The following is a 20,786-nucleotide window of genomic DNA, read 5'->3' on the forward strand; positions in this document are numbered from 1 at the left end:
ATGGTGTTCCACAGATTGATTCAGAATAAGCAGATAATTGTATGGTTCCAGGATTGTGCGCACACATGCGCGGACATGCACGCACACACACATTATATATATACAAGGAAAAAGCAGAACTCTGGAAATAAGATGTTGAGACAAGGAGCAATTTGCAAATGTACAATTAGGAAGTTCGTACAGCGCGAACAGACGCCCACAATAACCCAGTTAAAAGGTGCAGGCAAGAAGAAGCTAGAGACAGCTTCTTTATGTTTCTTTGGGTTGTGTTTCACAGGACTAATTTTTCCCCTTTGCAGATAAACTGAGCCTCCCCCAGTATCCCCCTCAAGGAGCTACAATTCCCAGAGTTCTCTGGGATGAGGGATTGTAGCCCTATAAAGGAAACAAAGGTCACCTGACAACTTTCAGCACCTTTAACAAGCTTTGCTTCCTAGAATGATCTCAAGGGAAGCCATGACTGTTCCAAGTGGTACGATACTTCTTAAAATGTATACTGCTGTTGGGGCCTGAGACTGTGGAGCAAAGACACCAACTTGCACCAAAGACTGAGGGGGCCTGGTCATGTATTCGATTTCACACCTGTCACACAGGCCGGGCATACTGCGTGATGTCATGCACACGTCACATGGTGTCACATGATGTTTTGGGAGGAGCCAGGGGACAGAGTCATAAGCACAGGGCACAGCGGCTCCTTCTCCTCTCTCTCTGGCAGCCTTTAATGACAGGAAGAGGAGGAGCCTGCCACAGAAGCCACACTCAGTTCTGTGCTTGGCCTCCTCCGCCCCCTGGTGGTAGGAAACATTGTGGGGGCCTGCCCCCCAAAAAAAACATTATTAGAGGTGCAAAAACGCTCAGTCCCACTGGATTTGACAACTCTGCAGCAGTCTCATCAGATACAAAGAGAAGCTGATCCATTAGGATGAATGAGGCATTGCCCACCAATCTCAGTCTGCCCTCAGCCAACCCTCACCTGCCTGACAGTTTTAATAGCAACCAGTCACAAGGTGGCTCTGCTTGGCGATTGACCATGCTGGCTAGGGTTGATGGGAGTTGGAGTTCTAGCAGGGCAAAAGGATCTCCACTGATAATTTAGATCAGGCATAGGCAAACTCGGCCCTCCAGATGTTTTGGGACTACAACTCCCATCACCCCTAGATAATAGGACCAGTGGTCAGGGATGATGGGAATTGTAGTCCCAAAATATCTGGAGGGCTGAGTTTGCCTATGCCTGATTTAGATAATGCATATCCCAATTTCAACTTCTCTATTATTCACTGGTGGTTAGTCAGTTACTGCACTCACTAACCTCCGCTTGTCCTAAGCCAATCTCCACCTTCATACCTTCTTACTTGCAAACACGACAAGGGGTAGCACTGCCTGCCAGCTTTCTCTTCCTCAATCCCAGTGTTGCCTTCATAGAACTCAGCAGGGAGGAGGCTGGGGGCAAAACTGGAGTTAGAGGTCTCTGCCTGTCGTTGGCTTTTGCTTCACTTCTTATTAGTGGCATAGCGTAGGTTGCCATTGGCTGGGGCCATATGGAGGGGGGTTGGAGGGAAGGAAACAGACAGAGTACACATGCACATTCAACTGCCTAACATTGTCTGTGTTAACCAGGAGATTGCAGCCACAGAAATAAGAAGAGTCATTCTGCTGTCTGGAGAGGTCACTTGCTGGTTTGCATGGAGAAACCATTTTCAATAGAGCCCAGCAACAGAAGCAGGCAGCTGTACTAAGGTAGCACCAGGTGTGGAAATTTTGCACCCCCTAACAACCACCCTTTCTATCTCCTATTTGGGTGCCCTGACTTTTGCCCAACCAGTCCAAATGAGCATCAGCCACCACTGACATCTTTAGAAAGCCACTTACCTTTGCTTTCGGATGTGTGTTTCAGCCTCTTCGTTCCCACAGACTGCATTGGTTCTTGTTCATTTACAAACCGAAGAAACCATCTCCTTCGTAATTGCCTCAGTTCAGAGTTTCTGGACATCAGCCACCGCGGCCCATACTTCTGGTCCGGTGTTGGTCCATGGAATGCATCCATGTTCACTAGAAGTTTAGGAGTCAAATGAGTGTTTTGCACAGGTCTTGTATCTGCGCTCCCAGCACCTACCAAAGAGTCCACAACTGGCAGGGCCTGGTTCCCAGATGCCCCACGGAAACCTTGCTGGAGGACAAAGCGGGATCGCTGCAGTAGCAGGAGGCTACCAGCCATCAGATAAGCTGCAGTGAGGAAGAAAAGCAGAAACTGGGTCCTCCGAAGAAACTTCTGTGGTCTGAAAAAAGGTTTGGCCATACCCTTGCTGTGAACCTGGGCTCCTCACGCCTTTAGCACACCGCTAGGCTTCTCATTCATTCCTCCCACAGGTCCATCTCATTATCTTGGAACCTTTCCTCTCTCAAAAATGCTTTCTTCCACTATCACGGTTGGATGGAGATCCATATTCCTCTGTATTCAGGATGCTTTGGTGCTTTAAGGATCCTTGAACTACTGTTGCTGACCATCACAAGCAACACGTCACATTTCACAGCCCTTGTTGCAGTGCTTCACATTTCAGAGTCCCCCAGATCTGCAATATTAAAGCAAAATCTGTTCAGTTCCGAAGCGCAGTGATTTGTTCTCATGGCGTGCGCCCTTCCTCTGAGTGAAACACTCCCCCATCTGTTGTTTATCATTCTACACTTTAAAGACAATAATCCCACAAGAATGGCTGATTGGGGGTTGCAAAGCAGCAGAACACAGATCTTCAGCTGCATCAACACACTGTTTCTCTTTTGCTTCAAATTAAAAGGGAGGTTCCAATTTGGAAAGTTTGGGGAATAGACGAAATGTACACTCCTAGAAACACACCTGGGACTCTTTAATTGCAGTTGCCAGGGATCAACCCAAGGCCCTGAAGCAGATGTAGTCAGTGGGGTGCCCTCCAGGTGTTGAACTTCAACTCCTACCAGCCCCAGACAGCATGGCTAATGGCCAGGAATGAGGGGAACAGCTACTTCTCAAGGGCACCATATTGGCTATCCCCGCTGTAAACATGTGAAAGCATGTTCTCTACCATTGGGAAACTAGTCCAGTTCCCTGCCTGTTGCAGGGTGCAACAACACACTGTGATTAAATACGTCTAGCAAAGGAGAACTCACTGCGGGCTGGTATGGAGGACTCCCTGGTCCTGAATGGGGTAACTGTGCCCCTGAAGGACCAGGTGTGCAGCCTGGGAGTCATTTTGGACTCACAGCTGTCCATGGAGGCGCAGGTCAATTCTGTATCCAGGGCAGCTGTCTACCAACTCCACCTGGTACGCAGGCTGAGACCCTACCTGCCCGTGGACTGTCTTGCCAGAGTGGTGAATGCTCTAGTTATCTCCCGCGTGGACTACTGCAATGCGCTCTACGTGGGGCTACCTTTGAAGGTGACCCGGAAACTACAACTAATCCAGAATGCGGCAGCTAGACTGGTGACTAGGGGCGGCCGCCGAGACCACATAACACCGGTCTTGAAAGACCTACATTGGCTCCCAGTATGTTTCCGAGCACAATTCAAAGTGATGGTGTTGACCTTTAAAGCCCTAAACGGCCTCGGCCCAGTATACCTGAAGGAGCGTCTCCACCCCCATCGTTCTGCCCGGACGCTGAGATCCAGCGCCGAGGGCCTTCTGGCGGTTCCCTCATTGCAAGAAGCAAAGCTACAGGAAACCAGGCAGAGGGCCTTCTCGATAGTGGCGCCCGCCCTGTGGAACGCCCTCCCATCAGATGTCAAAGCGATAAACAACTACCTGACATTCAGAAGACACCTTAAGGCAGCCCTGTTCAGGGAAGTTTTTAATGTGTGATTTTAGTGTATTTTTGGTTTCTGTGGAAGCCACCCAGAGGGGCTGGGGAAACCCAGCCAGATGGGCGGGGTACAAATAATAAATTATTATTATTATTCTGAGGCTGTCAGCTCCACTGTCACTCAAGTTTTACCACTGGAGGCTTCTCCTAATACTTAGCCAAAATCTGCTTACCTCCTATTTCTATCCAAACTTCTGAGGTCCTACACTGGTAAGGCCACAAAGGGTGTATGCTGGTAGTGGTTTGAGGCTGGACCAGGGAAGGCTTGGATCTGAAGGATGCAATGCCTTCTCAGACCTCAAACATGCCTGCAAACCAGGCAGGGAAACATGCCAGCTCTGGAGCTGGCATAGTTCCATCCCATTAATTTCTCTCCCACTGGGAATAATGGGAAGAAACTGTAAAAGTAAAAAAAAAAAAAAAGGAGGGAGGAAGGCTCACTTCCACCCTGTTGGTGCAAGCAGATTGGAGGAGGCAGTTTAATCATCATTAATCCCCTCACACACACAAATGCGCATCCTCAGGGCTGCATCCTAAATCTCCCTTCCAAAATAGCTGAGAGGACAGCGCTGAAGTGAATTAATGTAAATGGCAGACGGAGCGCTACATGGTACCTTAGTGGTCATGTGCATGCATTTCTATTAGGGATGGCATAGAATTCCAGTAAAAATGCAAAAAGGAGTAGAAATTGAAGCAGTTTTTGTGCTCAGGAACGGGAATCAGTCAAGCGAATATGATTACTATTCACTGGCATCGTTGCTTTGAAGTCGGCAAACAATGCATGATTACTGACTGTTTTTTACATTGTTTTGACATTTCCTTTACATTGAATTGTATGCCAGTTACATAAGTTGGGTGAGTAGCTACATTAAGTTGGGAGACTTAGCTTAAATAGTGGGCAGCAAAATTAATAACGTAGCATTTGGCAGAAACTGAACTCCAGTGAAACAGAAAACAGGACTGGTTGCGATGAATACAGGTAGGAATGGAAATCACGGGCTTCTTACACCCCAAATTTCTATGCATGCACATTGGAGGCAACATGAACTTGCTACTACCTGCAAGTTGCCTGATGTGTCAGGGATGAGTTCATTGACATTGTGGAGATGAGAGAAAGCTGAACCCTGAAAAATGGCAATGCTAGCATCTTACGCTAGCAGCAGTTGAATATGTCATTCTCAAATAGCAAGGGGGAAAGTGTGTGGGGGGTCAAAATCTGGACAGTAATTTCCCAAAGATAGGAAATCAGGATGGCCTTTAATCAATGAAAACAGCTGGAGAATATGTAGACATAACAAGCACCTTTTAGAGCAGGTGGGGGGAATCTGGAGGACCAAGGGTTCCCCACATCTTATCTTTTATCTTTTTTAGGAGGGACAGTGTAATGTTTTGTCCTTAAGCCTAAGAGCAGCTCTGCTTGGTCAGTTGATGATGGGAAAGTGGGTGATAAGAGGAAAACATCACTACTTAAACCAGGGGTGGCTAATCTGTCGCCCCCCTGATGTTGGTGATCTTTGATTCCCATCAGTCCTAGGCAGCCTGGCAAATGGTCAGGGATGAGGGGACCTGCAATCTAACAACATCAGGAGGGTCAGAGGTCAGCCCCTAAAGGAAAGTGGACTGCTTGCTATTCTAGGATACGGCTTGAGGTCTGAGCAAGTAGCTCTCTGCATATATTTGAGCAGGTGGAAATTTTGAACAGGCATCCACGCAGTGTCATTAAAAACACCCCGCCACCACCCCTCAAGCCTGAGGTTTGTCAGGCATCTCTAGTCAGCACTAAGACCTCACTGGGCTCTTTGTTATCGTGAGTCACACAGTGGCAGGATTGTTCTTGAAAGAGAAAAACACTTTTTGTGCTCCTGGTAACCTTTAACCTCTTTTATAACAAACGAAAGCTGTCTCCTGGCCAAGCGTCTGCTCTGGTGTTTCCAAGGAGCCCAGCTCGTGCAAAAGCAGAGCAGAGCAAAGAGAAAACCAGACCGTTCATGTTTCATTTGCATGATGGTCATTTCCTTGGCTGGACAAGTTGCTTTGGAGACTGAGTTTTTTCACTTGCTGACCAGCCTTGACCACTCCAGCAACTGCTGTCTCTAAGTACTTTGCCTGAAGACATGGGGCAAGGGGGTCCTTGCTGCTGGAATCATAGAGCTGTAGAGTTGGAAGGGACCCCAAGGGTCATCTAGTCCAACCCCCTGCAATGCAGAAGTGGACTTTCCACTTCTCTTGGTGTGGGCTCATCCTTGACACATCAGGCAACTTGCAGGCAGCAGCAGCTGCTGCAAAGGCAAAAATCCCCAGTGAAGTAACAGACAGGTCAGCTTCACCAGCTGTTTTTGGACTACAATTCCCAGTATCCCTGACCACTGGTCCTGCTAGCTAGGGATAATGGGAGTTGTAGTTCAAAAACAGATGGAGCCCCAAGTCTGGGAAACCCTGATTTAATGCATCTTATAAAATAGATGTGGGGAACCACTGGCTCTCCAAACTACAACTCCTATCAGCCCAGAAAGTGTGACTGGTGGCCAGTGCTTTTTTCTGATAATACTCACTGTTATGCACTACCGGCACCTCCCCGCCTGCCTCCCTCATGGGGAGTCATGGCATGAGCCAAAGCCCTGCCTGGTCACTGCCAGTGCACTGCACTCTGCTGCTATCCATGTGCACCCGGGTCAACTCACTGGCAATGCGCATGATGGGCATGGTGGGATGGGCGCAGGAGCCACCGGAGGTGCCAAAACCATGAGTCAGTGCAGCAAGGTAATGGATGGGAGGGAGGGGGGTCATCTGGCTTTGAGAAACTACAGTGGTACCTCGGGTTAAGAACTTAATCCGTTCTGGAGGTCCATTCTTAACCTGAAACTGTTCTTAACCTGAGGTACCACTTTAGCTAATGGGGCCTCTGCTACCGCCGCGCCACCAGAGCACGATTTCTGTTCTTATCCTGAAGCAAAGTTCTTAACCCGAGGTACCATTTCTGGGTTAGCGGAGTCTGTAACCTGAAGCATCTGTAACCTGAAGCATCTGTATCCCGAGGTACCACTGTACAAAATTGGAAGGGACCCAAAGTGTCATCTAGTCCAACCCCCTGCAATGCGGCTGGGGAGGTTGGTGTCGTGGCCAATGACAAAACATGCCCTTACTGTAACAACTGCATGGTGAGTACTGGCAACTTTTTTTTCAAGAAAAAAGGCACTGCCGATGGCCAGGGATGATGCGAGTTGCAGTTCAGCAACATCTGGAGGGTCAAAAGTTCCCCATATCTGCCTTACAACACCCTCTAAAAGGGTGTAGGAATGCACTTCTGAATACAGTGGTACCTTGGGTTACATATGCTTCAGGTTACATATGCTTCAGGTTACAGACTCCACTAACCCAGAAATAGTACCTTGGGTTAAGTACTTTGCTTCAGGATGAGAACAGAAATCGTGCTCCGGCAGCGCAGCAGCAGCAGCAGACTCCATTACCTAAAGTGGTGCTTCAGGTTAAGAACAGCTTCAGGTTAAGAACAGAGCTCTGGAACGAATTAAGTACTTAACCCGAGGCACCACTGTATACTGGAACATTTTGTTGCAGATCCCCCTAACAGAGGATCTATTGCACGGACCCAGAAGATCTCCTAAAATGGTAATCCTTGTCATTAAAATAAATGAAAACCTTTAGGCCAATATATTAAAACATTATCAACAATTTATTTGGGAGAGAGGGGTGTAACAACCCTATGGAGCCATTTAATTTTGCTTTTCTACTTTGTCAGCTCTCTTTGAGAACAAATGTATTCAAGCTTGGAAATAATTTCAGGACCTAACCAAAATAGATTTTGGCTTCCAGCCTGCCTTCTGGATATAGACATCCATTTTTCCCCTGCAGCTTTATTAGGGGAGGAAAGTCAGTATTAATATAATAACTTGTACATGCAGATTACTCAGCGTGAAGCCAAAGCAAACTGGGGAAAACATGCTCACATACAAATCCGAGCATTTTGTTTGTTTATCTAGATGCTTTGGCTTACCCTTCCTTCAGAAGGATGTGTAGCCGTCACAACATGATAAAGCTATGATTGCTTAGCTGTGACTCCTGCACTGCTGGGGGTGTGATCCCTCCCACCATTACCAGTGGCGTAGAGTGGGTTGTCAGCACCCGGGGCAAGGCAAGTAATTTGCGCCCCCTAACCCGTGGATTTGCGCCCCCTAACCTGTGGATTTGCCCTAACCCCAGATGTTGCGCCCGGTGCGGCCGGCCCCCCCTGCACCCCCCACGCTACGCCACTGACCATTACAATTCTATGATTCTATGATCATCACCATAATTGTGAAGGACCACCAGGGACAGTCCCACTTCCCTCTGTACATCCCTCCATATGGATGCAGGATTAGAGCCCTGGCTAGCAGGTCTTCCTGGTGGATAAATGCTGAGAGGGGAGCTTGCAACCAGACAAGACCTGCCATTTCTCCTTCCTGCAGTGGGGCCTGATCAAACAGATGAGAAACTGCAGGGCAGAGACACAGCAGTTGGCATTGAAGCGTCAGAGTTTCTTATACCTGCGGAGGAAGGGGAAGCAAAGCAAAAAGGCATTGAGAGCCTGGCTGGAGTTCTAGCTGAGAGGAAGCCCAGAAGGTGGCAGGGAAGGCCTCACCCTTCCTGACCCAATGGAGAGCCACTACCAGCCAGAGTAGACAGTGCTTGACTTGATGGACAACTGCCAATGTTAAAATGATATCAGGTGGAAAGACAGGAAATTACAAGGGTGCAATAACCTTGAGTCAAATCAAGGTGCCACAGGGTTTGTGTTGTAGAGGTAATGCTCCGCTTTGCGAAGGCAAACCTCGCACCAGACATGCATCAGTATGTCACGGAGCATTATGCCTGCTTTCCCTGACCTTTTGCCTTCTTGGCTAGAAAACAGGGTTTTCTCCTTGACCTTTTGTCCTTTCGCAATTTGTTTGCTAGACATATTACTTGGCTGGGGCATGGTGGGGAACACAGACTTAATCAAGTATTGGGGGGAACATTCGAGGGAAGCACCTGCTGACACGTGTATTTGCTAATGCTGGAAATGTGCTTAGATGGAAATACGTTAAGTTCAGGGTGGTTTCACTACTGTTCCCAATTGTTGACTTCTGCTAATAAAAGGAGCCTCTGTAGAGCTAGCCGGCAGCTTGCTTGGAGCATGCTTACCAGCTTGCTCCTGCACAGCTCACCTGCATTACCAACTCCTGTCTCATGCCTTCACTTCAGTGTGTGTGTGTTTACATTTCTGAGTTGAAGCACTATAGGAACAAGGCACCCTGAGTCCGAGAGGCAATGCTATATCCCAAAAGTCTCAGATCCCAGGCCTATTGCCTAGGGCCCCCCAAAAAAGAGGCAGGAGGAAAACTGCTGCAGACATCCTTTGCTCTAAAAGTGAAACCAAACTGACTACAGTGGTACCTTGGTTTACGAACTTAATCCGTTCCGGAGGTCCATTCTTAAACTGAAGCTGTTCTTAAACTGAGGGGCTCTTTCCCTAATGAGGCCTTCTGCTGCTGGTGCCCTTCAACCATTTGGCCTCTGTTCATAGACAGAGATAAAGTTTGCTAACTGGAACATTACTTCAGGTTTTGCTGAGTTCTTATACCAAATAGCTCGTAAACAGGGCTGTTCTTAAACCGAGGTACCACTGTATAAGGGGAACACTCTGGAGTAGCTTATGGGAAATGTGCGGAAGGCAGAGTTTGCTTTGAAGAACAGGCCTAGCTTTTAAGAATTTATCTGGGCTTCCCAATCACAATGCTTTGGGTGAGGACTGTTGAGTGAAATAGTTTTTGTTTCATGCAATTGTTGCTCCATTGCAAATTCTGTCTCTCTGGAACAGGGTGGTTCCTTTCTCCTACCTCTCACCCTTTCCAATAATTTCCTGTTTATATTACCCACCCAATCCTATTTCAAACAACAACAAGAAAACAAAAGAATTAAAGACTCTCTATTTGTCTGTGCTTTGGCAGATTTCTGACCCAGAGGCACCTCTCTCATGTCAGCAGTTTTCAATACTGACTACCCACCAAACAATGGGAGAGGCCAAGTGATCTGCCCTGGAAGGGTCAAGTCTATAGCCTTGTTGAAGAAAGCATTGCAATTGTCACTCTGGGAGTTGGCAGGCTCCATCCCTCAGAAGCATCAACCATGCATGCAAATTGCATCCAGTTCCGACAGAAAATGGAAAAGTTTAGACTTTTTTAAAAAAATGTATAAAAATAAAAGTTCAAGGTGCCAGCACGCTCACACTAAACCCTAAAAGCTATCTGCCAGTAATTTTGGCATGTTCCATTCATTCTGGAGGGGCTCCTGTGCCTGCAAATTTCACCCACTTCTGTCAAGAGGAAAACAAGGTAGATGTTTTTAAATTCCGCCTCATAGTGAACAGTGGGATACAAATATTTGTTTTTCACTCAGGTAAATTTGGACCTGAATCATGAGTCAAGTCAGACAGATCACAAATTTGGAACAAATTAGTCTGCTTCATAAAAGCTACGTCTACAGATCTGAACCAAATCTTGAGGTTGGTGTGTACTGCTGCTTTAACAAACAAACAAACCTCTGCCTGAGACTGTGGAGATTTTCTGCTAGCTGGAATAAGATCAAGGGTAGCCAGAAGTTTGACCATAATCCACTAATAGATTTCTGGGGGATTAGTAGTAGATCATCAATATTTCCTGGCTCTCAATTGTCTAATAATAGGAATATCTAAAAACACAGCGTTGTAGCCAATGTTCTTAGGCCTAATTTCATGTGAGTGACAAGGAGGGCACATGTTCACACAAAGTGTCATCGTTATTGCCATGCTGCAAAGAGGTATTGTAGGGTACCTGAACATCGTGAGGACAATCTGAGAAAAAGACATGATTGTAATTAGGTGTTAGATATGCTAGCACATGTCCATGTGTGTCCATGTGCATCTCTGCAAACAGTAATAAGAACATAAGAAGAGCCCTGCTGGATCAGACCAAAGGCCCACCTAGGACAGCATCCTGTTCTCACTATGGCCAACCAGAAACCCCAATAGGAAGCCCACAAGCAGGACCTATGTGCAATAGCAACTCTCCCTTGTGATTCCCAGCAACTAGAACATAGCCGTCGTGCTAGTAATCACTGATAGCCTCCTCCTCCTCCATTCATTAGTCTACCACTCTTTTAATGCCATGAATTATTCTAATGCTCTTCTAATGCCATCAGAGTTGGTGGGCATTACTATATTGTGTGGGCATTACTAACCCTTTGTTCTCCTGGTGGAAATACTTCACATAACCCTATCAGGGTTTCTCAACAAGTCTGTTTGGGTCTTCAAATCTACAGCAGCAAAGAGATGCCTTCCAACATTTCAGATCCTCCTAAAGTCCATGTGTGGCTGTATGCATGCATTTATTAAAGTCTAATTATATATTTATCTTGCCTGTTCATAGTGAAGGCACTTAAGGTGGACGATGTCAACATACGTTAAAAAGAGAAAAAGAGAGTGCAGTGTTATCACATAAGGAGCCGCTGGTCTGATCCTGATGGCAAACTGTGCGCAAGTTGATGCCCTGGTTCACATTTCTATGGATGCACACTAGTCTACTGCCAAGCTGCATTCACCACCCACCTAGAGATGGAACATGAAGATGGCAATGTTTACATCCCTTTGAGTCCATTTGTAGGCAGAACATCAACTTTGCATGCAGAAGGTCTTAGTTCCAATTCATGGCATCTCCAGGAGAGACTCCCTATCCGAAACCTTGGGAAGTCACTGCCAGTCAATGTGGACAGTATTGAGACAGATGAACCAATGGTCTAGCTCAGCATAAGGAAGCTTCCTGCGTATCTCAAATAAACTATTGTAGCACTGGACAAGGTGCAGAAAGGGCAACCAAATCAACTGTCCCACCCAATTTTTCCTGCAGCCCCCAACCAATGGCAAAAGGGAATGTGGCCCTTGGACAAATAGGGAGGTTCTCCACCTCTGTCCTATTCCATTCCACCGACCTAAATTCCTCGCCACTCCAGCGAAAAGTGTTATTAGACCTACATAGGAGAAAAAGACAAGAGTCTTGATTGTGGGTTATTCCCCCCCCCCTTTCCAGTTCTAATAATAGAGTGGGAGGAAAGATCCCAAAGTAATATACTTTTCCTCAATGCACTGATCAAAACTGGAGCCTCCTGTTGTGCCTTTAAAGTTGAAAGAAAAGCCCAGAGTTCTCATCATGGATAGAATCGTAGCATTGGAAGATATCTTAGAGAACATGTAGTCAAACCCCTTTCCTCAGTGCAAGTTCCATAATGCAGGTTGCATCTATGACATCCCTGATAGGTTGCATCTATGATCTCCCTGATAGGTTGCCATGCACCCAGTGAAGGGAAACCCACTACCCCTTGGGGCATTCTGTTCCAGTGTTGAGCTGAAAAAGAAAGCTACTTTGAAGGATTTCCTTTCACTATTCCCCACTATTTCTTTTCTCTGTGGCAGCTGTCATTTGCCCCCAACTATGACTTGGAGCAAGGCTAAAGGTCTGGGACACTGCAAACAATACAAAATATTGGCCAGGTTGCTGGTACAGTAGTTGCTGCTGCTTGGAGTGGTTGCCAAAGGTGTATTTGGGGAAGCTTCGGGTACTCAAAAGAACCTGTGCTACTTCTGCCTTCGGTACTGGTGACCCCCTTCCCCTCAGCCCCAACAAACTGTTAGAAAAATTTATCCTCCACCTGGAGAAATTTGTGATATGGTGTCCTTCAGTTCCTCTGTCCACAGATCAGGTGGAGAATATCAAGAGGCCAGCTGTGTATGGCTTAGGTCTGTTCTGTTGTTCTCATTCTGGGAAACTTTTCTTCTGTTTCAACTTTTAAAATCATGCTGAAAACTTTCCTGTTTCACTAGGGCTTATGCAGACAATTAAAAACACATCTTTCTGCAATCGTCTGTTTCAACTTTTCAAATATGATTTTTACAGTACGGTTTTATGTCTTTTTTGTTGTAAAGAGCTTTGATTTTTTTTTATGAAATAGCAGTCTATAAATAAATAGCATTTTGCTGAAATCTGCAATTTCCACAAATTATCGTCTTATTAATTTTGTTTGTTGCTTACTGCATGAAATGCCTCAATGTGACGTACAACTGTAAAAATATATCCATGCAAATGCTCAAAGAAACACCAGTAAGAATAAAACAATGCTACTTCTTAAAAGTTATTATCCTGCCATATTATAAGAAAGATAAATCCTACCCAAACCCATCAAGATTTTTTCCCCACATGATGTTTATCTACCAACATGAAAAAACAGTATGTGGATTATGTTAAAAAGAAACACCATTCAAAAGTAATATAGAGAATATCCTAAGTACAGTGAAATCAAAATGATTTGTTGTTGTTTTAAGCAGTGTTTTATCCATGAGTAGGGATGGGGGGATAAATTCAATTCAGTTTGCATTTTAAAGCCAAATCTATCAAATTTCCACCTTCTGAAACAGTATGAAAACCGAAACATAGCCATCCTTTGAGATTCACACTTTTCTGAATGCTGTGATGCAGTTTTCCAACCTAACAATGTTTACAAAAATGCATATCTTAGGGGTGAAGGATACTAGTAGAAATAGCATACATGAATTCATATTAAGGAAAACTACTTGCCAAAATGTGTACATTAATCAAAACTGCACACCCAAAAAAATGTGTTAGAAGAAATTCACACTATAATGCTAAAAACACACACACATGAGGATGTAAACAAGCAAAAAGATCACAAATTGCTGCAGAAATGTGGGGAACTGACTTTCAGATTGGAAAAATGATAGAAGTGAAACTGACGGATCCTTTTATCCCTTACAGATCAACAGTGTAGAGCATGGAATTGGAGAGCCAGTGAAGGACGCAAAAGCGAATCTGAACACACTGTTGCCAACATTCCGCATTAGCACTGCTCAGATAGACTGCTCCTATGAAAGCTTGCATGTAAAAGTTGCTTGCCGCTGCCCAGTGTTATATTACCAATAGGAACATGGGGAGCTGCCTTCTACCACGTCAGGCCATTGGTCCACCTAGCTGTGAGTTGTCTACACTGATTGACAGTGGCTTTCCAGAGTTTCAGGTATGGCCTGCTGGATTAGATGAAAGGCCTGTTGTTATGTACTGAGGACTCCGGGTATATTTCACCTGTCTAGCCCAGCAACTTATTTCCCTCTGTGGTCAATCACATGCTTCTAGGAAGGCTTTGAACAGGGTATAAAGGAAAAGGTCTCTCCTTTTTAATTGTTCATCAGAATCTGGTGCTCTTAAGGTACACTGCCCCTGAATATGGGAGTTCTATTCAGGGTTAATCAGAACTGAGCTCTGTTAGGTGATGTAAACAGTTCGTCTACTCCATCTTGAGGTCCATGATGGTCTACCAAATGCTTTCTGGAAGCCCTCCCGTTCTGTTGCCTATTGTTTGCGAAGGCTATGCGGAATGTCTATATCCTGAAGTGATATGCCACTGAATACCATTTGATGGTGGGTATCAGCACGGTTCTGAATTTGCTCCTTGTGGCATCCAGTGCTGAAGTTGGTAATTGTAGCTACCAACTTCCTCCCTGATCTCGGACAGGGTTTCACAAGCTTCTCAGTTCACTGGCTCCCTTTATGAGCTTGTAAAGTGGTAATTGACCACAGCCCAAATTCTTAGGAACGTAAATTGAATAAAGCCAAGAAATATCACCAGTCACCACCACCAGGAAGAAAAATAAGGAATGCTGTTGTATTTTGGAATCACCTTATTAAATACAGATGTTCCTCATGGGCAAGGGAGATACACTCTATACATTCCCGTGCCTTTTGTATCCTATTTCTAGTTCCTACATTTTTCACACCATATCTCATAAGCTTCATTTCCACTCTGGGCCCTTTTCCAACCTCTTTCAGCCAACCACATGTCTCTGCTGGGAGGCCCCCAAGCAAGACCCGGCTGCAAGGACACTCTTGTCTCCTGTGGTTTCAAGTAACTAATATTCAGAAGCACACAGCCTCCCACTGTGGAGGCACATCATAGTCTTTATGGCTAGTAGATCTAGAGAACCTGTTTCGCTGCCCTCCAGAACAGGTGTTTCTTCCACTCTGCCCTATTCAAAGCAGATCTGGCCATTTCTGGTAACTGTTGTGCTAAGTCCTGGCCTGGGGGGATTGCAGCTGCAGCAAGGCCCACAACAGACAACAAGGTGGCAAAGGGCTATCAGGCCTTAGTCATTCTGAGCAAGAGGCTTGAAGCAGCAGTGCAGGAGAATTGGAAGGAACACTGGGGATGAGGGAGAGTGCCTGGGTGCCTATGGAGGTGGCAGAGGGCAGGAGATAGATCATGATGCCTTCAGAGGCTGGAATGTTCATAGGAGGCTGTAGACAGCTGCAGGGAGAAATAGGGCAACAAGTTCTTTTTCCACCCAGATACTTAAGCCTTTTAAAAGATCCATGTTCAAGGACCAATCAAACCATCTTTCCCAGCAGGGAGAGCAGTACTAATGACAGGAGAGCACTTCGGCTCAGGTATCAAAACGAACCAAGGGTGTCCATGGTCTGCTCACTAAATCTGAGGTTAAACATCCGTTTGCTAGGCTCTTCTGGGAAAGCCAAAGTTTAATTGCAAAGATCATTTTGAGGAAGGAAACACAATCCTCTTTCAAGACCAATGCTGCTACTCCGGGGAAATAAGGATGTCTGAAATCGAGAGGGGGGAGCAAATCCCTTGGAGTTGAAGAAACTGGAGACTTAAAAACTGCTTCCTTCCTTCTTTAGCGAAATGAACTGAGATGAAATGATATCCCTGTTTTCGTGAACCTTGCCATCAACACTTTTATTTTCTAGGTCAGTGGCAAAACTGCCAAATTATAGGGTAAAATGAAAACACACTGTTGTTTGAGAGAGAGAGATAGCCACAGGGGGGGGGGGGAGTTGTGCTATGGCAAATGTATACATACAGTGCAAAAGGATTATGATTTCTGTCTTTATTTTATTTTTAAAGGAGGTTAAGTGAAGGCTGAGAAAGAGGAAATCTGATAAAACTTAAGATCTTGAAAAATCCAAGGGGAAGAAATCCTATTTGCAAATGGGTTCCTCACTTTGATCTCCAAGAACTGTAGGTCAAGCTGCTTTCTTTGTCATCATTTCTGCAAACCAATATGGTTCTGGCATGACAGCCAGAAGTAAGTTTTTCTCTAAGGGGCAACGTGTGAGATGACGCTCTGCATAATGGTAGTTTCAGAAAGGCTTCTTCTTTCAGCAAGGAATAATATCATCCCAAATGTATGGTTCGAGAGGCCCTATGGTTGAGGGTTTGGGAGACACTACAGATCTGCAATAGCAACCAAGCAAAAATGGAGATAGATGTTATTTATAAAGTGCTGCAAAAATGTATGTGCTTGCATTTGGGGTAGGGGGGGTTCAGAGAAACACTGGCCTCTACTTGTGATCTTCAGAACACAGGGGTAACAGTCTCTCTTGCACACACACACATATATGATCTCCCTTTTCAAGTATACCAAATCCAGGCTTCACAGTGCTCAGCCTCCTAGCACAATCTTCACAACACAATCCTGCTACACACACACACACACACACACACCACATGCTTGAGATAGCATGGATCATTTTCATCAACCCCACAGATACCTGCCTCCGTAATGCATGCAATTGCTAATGGCTCAGGAACAACGGTGGAAGAAGGAAAAGAAAGAAAGAAAGTTGTTCAGTTCTGACTTAGGCAATGATGGATGGATATTTGCAAACACTTTTCAACGTGCCAATAAGAAGGGAAGGAACACTCACCTCACATACATAGTTGCGCATGTAATCAGAACTCCAATTTGAGAGAGGCAAAGTCCTCCGCAAATCCAGCGAAATATTACCAGAAAACTGTATTGCAGCTCTGTGAAGCAGATCAATCCGTCTCCCAGCGCCCTGCTCCGTTAATCCTCCTTCTACCACCCAGATTTCAGTATACAGAAGCTGTAATCCTCCTGCATCCTCCTTCTCGCAGCTCTGCTCGTCTCTAAGCTCAGCACTTGAATACCTCCAGCTGTTTATATCAGTAACTAACCGAGCCCTAAGAGAGCAGACCCACTTCGCACATGCTCACTGCAGACCGGGCTTCGCCACTGCACAAGCCGGAGCTCTCCAGGGTCCTAAGTGACTCACCCAGCCACCGTTCAGTACAGCAGCACAGGATGCAAAATATCACTTGTGTTGACTTTGGTACTCAGGGAAATAAGAGCACTGCCTTGTCTGTTTTCATTGCAAGCTACAGGAATGAGAAGGACACACACACACAGTAGGAAATGGCATCCATATCAGCAGCTTGGATCTGTCTGATGGCATATAAAGGCTTCACCCCTCCCCAAACATCCCCAGGAAGCTGTTAACATTTCTACCGCTTATGACCGCAATTTCTCCACAATTGTTCTGCCTCTCTTCGTGGGTTTTTGCAAAGCTGCTGAAGATGACAGTTGCATAAGCAGTGCCTTAATGCTATTACTATGCTGAATGTAAATCTGCATGAATTTTATTTGCTGTTGTTATTTTATTTTTTTATCATTGTAATACAGCTTCATCTGGTTCAACAGCTACAGCCATATCTGGACTGGAATGAGTTGGCCCCTATATTCCATACTTTGGTAACCTTCAGACTGGATTGCTGCAATGTGCTCTGTGTGGGGCTGCCCTTGGTCCAGGTCTTGAAGTTCAAGCTGGTGCTGAATGCAGCTGAGGAGGGCAGTGGCTGGCAGAATGTGACAGCTCTGCTAAAAACTCTGCAATGACTGTCCATAGGCCAGTGTTTCCCAACCTTGGGCCTCCAGCTGTTTTTGAACTACAATTCCCATCATCCCTGACCACTGATCTTGCTAGCTAGGGATGATGGGAGTTGTAGTCCAAAAACAGCTGGAGGCCCAAGGTTGGGAAACACTGCCATAGGCTACTGGGTTCAGGTTCAAAGGCTGGAATGACTTGGGCCCAGGATACCTTAAGGACAACCTGAACTCTTATATCCCAGCTTGATCGTTTAGACCAGTGTTCCCCAATCTTGGGCCTCCAGCTGTTTTTGGACTACAACTCCCATCATCCCTCGCTAGCAAGACCAGTGGTCAAGGATGATGGGAATTGTAGTCCAAAAACAGCTGGAGGCCCAAGGTTGGGGAACACTGATTTAGACCATCCGAAGGAGCGCTGCTTGGTGTCCCCTGTGTTACCAAGGCCCCAAAGACCTCAGCTAGAAGTCAAGCATTTAGTGTCACTGGTCCCAGACTGTGGAAAACCCTTCCAGCAGAAGTTCAGCAGGCAACCTCCTCTTTGACATCCAGGTGTCTCTTGAAGACCTTTTCTGCATACACTTGTCGCAGTTTAACTTTTGATCAACTAATCATCTTAATGATTATCTTCTTTTCAAAATGATTGGGGGGGGGGGTAGTCAGTGTATACCACCATGATATTTTAGTGATAGAGCAGTATGGAAATGCATTTTTGATAAATAAAATAAATATACATTGTGTAATGAATAAATGCAAAAATACATATATATACATATATGTGTGCATAAATAAATATACATAGTTTATATTTACCACTTATAAAATAGTTATGTACATAAAAACTGTTAAAACAATTGCACACATAAAAACAATTTCAAAAAACCAATTATATAAATAAATATATATCCAATTTTTGTTGTTGTTTCGTATATGGTAATATTGTAGATCACCTCAGCATGCCTCATGGGAAATGAGTCATAAATGAAATAAGAGCTAATAATTTAGTCTTAGCTATCTGTGTGTTCTTGCAAACACCTCTTGCAAACACCTGCTTCCACCATTTGGTCTAAGATTGTAAACAACTGCTTAGAAATTTTACCAAGAGACATGGAGAGATTTTGGATGTGAAAGCAAGTCTCGCTCAAGAGAGAATGATGCAATCGGGATGTTGTTTTCTTTTTTAAAATAAAATAAAATGGTGCTGATTTCTCTTTAATTAGTTTCTTTTAATTGACTATATATAATTTTAAAAGAACAGTTAAAAAATGTGACAGTCCATTCATGATGTCTATACTCTGCCTCCAAGGTTGAAGGCAGTGATGCTTTAGAAAACTGCTTGCTGGAAACTGCAGTAGGAGAGAGTGCTCTCTTCTGCTCATGTTCTGCTTTGGGGCTTCTCATAGGGTCATCTTGTTGGCCTTCACCAGAACAGTCTGCTGGACTGTATGAGCCATTGACTTGATCCAGCAGACTCTTCTTATGTTCTTATATACTCAGCCTGGTGGAGATGGAAGATATACCTGGAGGTGAGTCGCAGTCAGGAGGATGGATCTGCCTGATAACTTGGGGACAGAATGTGATGGAGATCCACCCCAGTTTTATACTATTCCCAGCGGAAATATTGCATCCATATCCTTCATCATAGAACTCAAGGCAGTATTTACAGCAGGGGTTGCAAATATGGTGCCTCTGGAGACCAGTGTACCTGGCAGAACCTCCTATCGTGCCCACAAAAGGTCTCAGGAAATAACTCCTCAAAACCCCACAAGACCTGAGAGACTTTGTTCTCCTCGCTCAGTTCCTCTTTGCACTGTCTCGACCTCTCCTACGTTAAACTTGTCCTGCTTTAAACATGTCCACATTGCATTGGATGCCAGAATTGGACATCCACCCTCCCACCCATTTTGGACAGCTCTGTGAGTGAGTGTGGGGTCTCCCTCACACCCTGTTCATAGGGTGGACTGATGATGGGCACCCTCATACTATTCCTATATCTTATTCTGCTCTTTTGGATGTGGAAGCCATTTGCATCATGCCACACACAGATACACCACGGCAGCCATTTTGTATTGTCCCACGCCCCTACAGCAGCCATTTTAAGTTATGCCGCACAGCCACATTTCGTGACTGGCACCCATGGTGCTTTCTCAAATCTCCAGATGTGTCTATTTGCCACAAAAGTTTGGTGACCTCTAGTTTACAGGGTCCCAGGCAGTTTTCCATCCAGGTTAAGAATCAAATCCAGCCCTGCTTAGTTTCAACATGGTGGGTGTACCATGCACCCTCAAACCTTGCCCTATTATCTTTAAGGTGCATGTAGAAAGTTACTTTATCCTGAGCCAGACCAATGGGCCATTTTTCTCAAGAGCTCAGTACTGTTTACATTGATTGGTAACAGCTTTTCAGGGTTTCAGACATGGGCCATTCACAGCCCACATAGAAATACAAAGGGCTGTGCTTTCTCTCTCTCTCTCCATATTTTAAAACTTCCTGCTCATGTTCTATCCCTAACAGCATCTAATGTAGGTGTGGTAGTAACTTGAGAGAGAATCTCCACAGTGGCTGCACCCAGATTTTGGCACTCCCTGTGTTGAAAGGCAGGAGGATAAAATGACAGTGACTTTTAAAATCCACTAATCCCTGCCAAAATGACCTGGCTTCTCTGTTTCAGAGCAGCTGTTCCAACCATGTCTCTCAAGCATTTCTCAGATGAATAAGCAGCTAAGATTTCCCATGATGGATTCTTGTCTACCAGGGTTAGAGACTTCTACCAGTTTACACCTTTTCCTTCTACAGATGGAGGGGGGGGAGTGTTAATAGTCAATCTCCACAGGTGTGCCTTGCCTACATGTTGAGTACATCAAACCTACCACAGTCACACTAGATCGGTGTATTCTCTTACATTCCCTCAGCACCCCTTTTAATTTTATTTTGCAGGGATAAAAAAAGAGGCCTTACGAATTTTGACATCAATTTATCAGCAGCTAAGGAGCATGTTTCCGTGCGATTTTTCTAGAAAAAGAGGTGCCGGAACTCACCATGAACATCTCCCTCATTCTCTTATAATGGCAATGGTGCCCACCTGAAAGGTGTTGAAACTGAGTTCCTATGAGTTCCGGCTTGGGGGGGGGGGGGACAGCCCTGGCATGTGTGATACTTGCTTCATACCTTTTGGGGGGGG

The 20,786-nt window shown here is 45.3% G+C and overlaps 1 protein-coding gene across 1 annotated transcript in view; it reads right to left on the reverse strand.

Annotated features, from left to right (window-relative positions):
- Positions 1 to 17,034, reverse strand: part of WSCD1 (WSC domain containing 1) — a 41,443-nt gene extending 24,409 nt beyond the window's left edge. The window contains exons 1-2 of the mRNA XM_028707991.2: positions 16,629 to 17,034; positions 1,870 to 2,570 (exon numbers count right to left, since the gene is read on the reverse strand). Coding sequence (XP_028563824.2) covers positions 1,870 to 2,296 — 427 coding nt within the window. The 5' untranslated portion in view covers positions 2,297 to 2,570; positions 16,629 to 17,034. The remainder of the gene's footprint in view (positions 1 to 1,869; positions 2,571 to 16,628) is intronic.
- Between the last annotated feature and the right edge of the window lie 3,752 nt (positions 17,035 to 20,786).

The sequence above is a fragment of the Podarcis muralis genome, chromosome 15, assembly GCF_964188315.1.
Source record: "Podarcis muralis chromosome 15, rPodMur119.hap1.1, whole genome shotgun sequence".
NCBI classification, from domain to species: Eukaryota; Metazoa; Chordata; class Lepidosauria; order Squamata; family Lacertidae; genus Podarcis; species Podarcis muralis.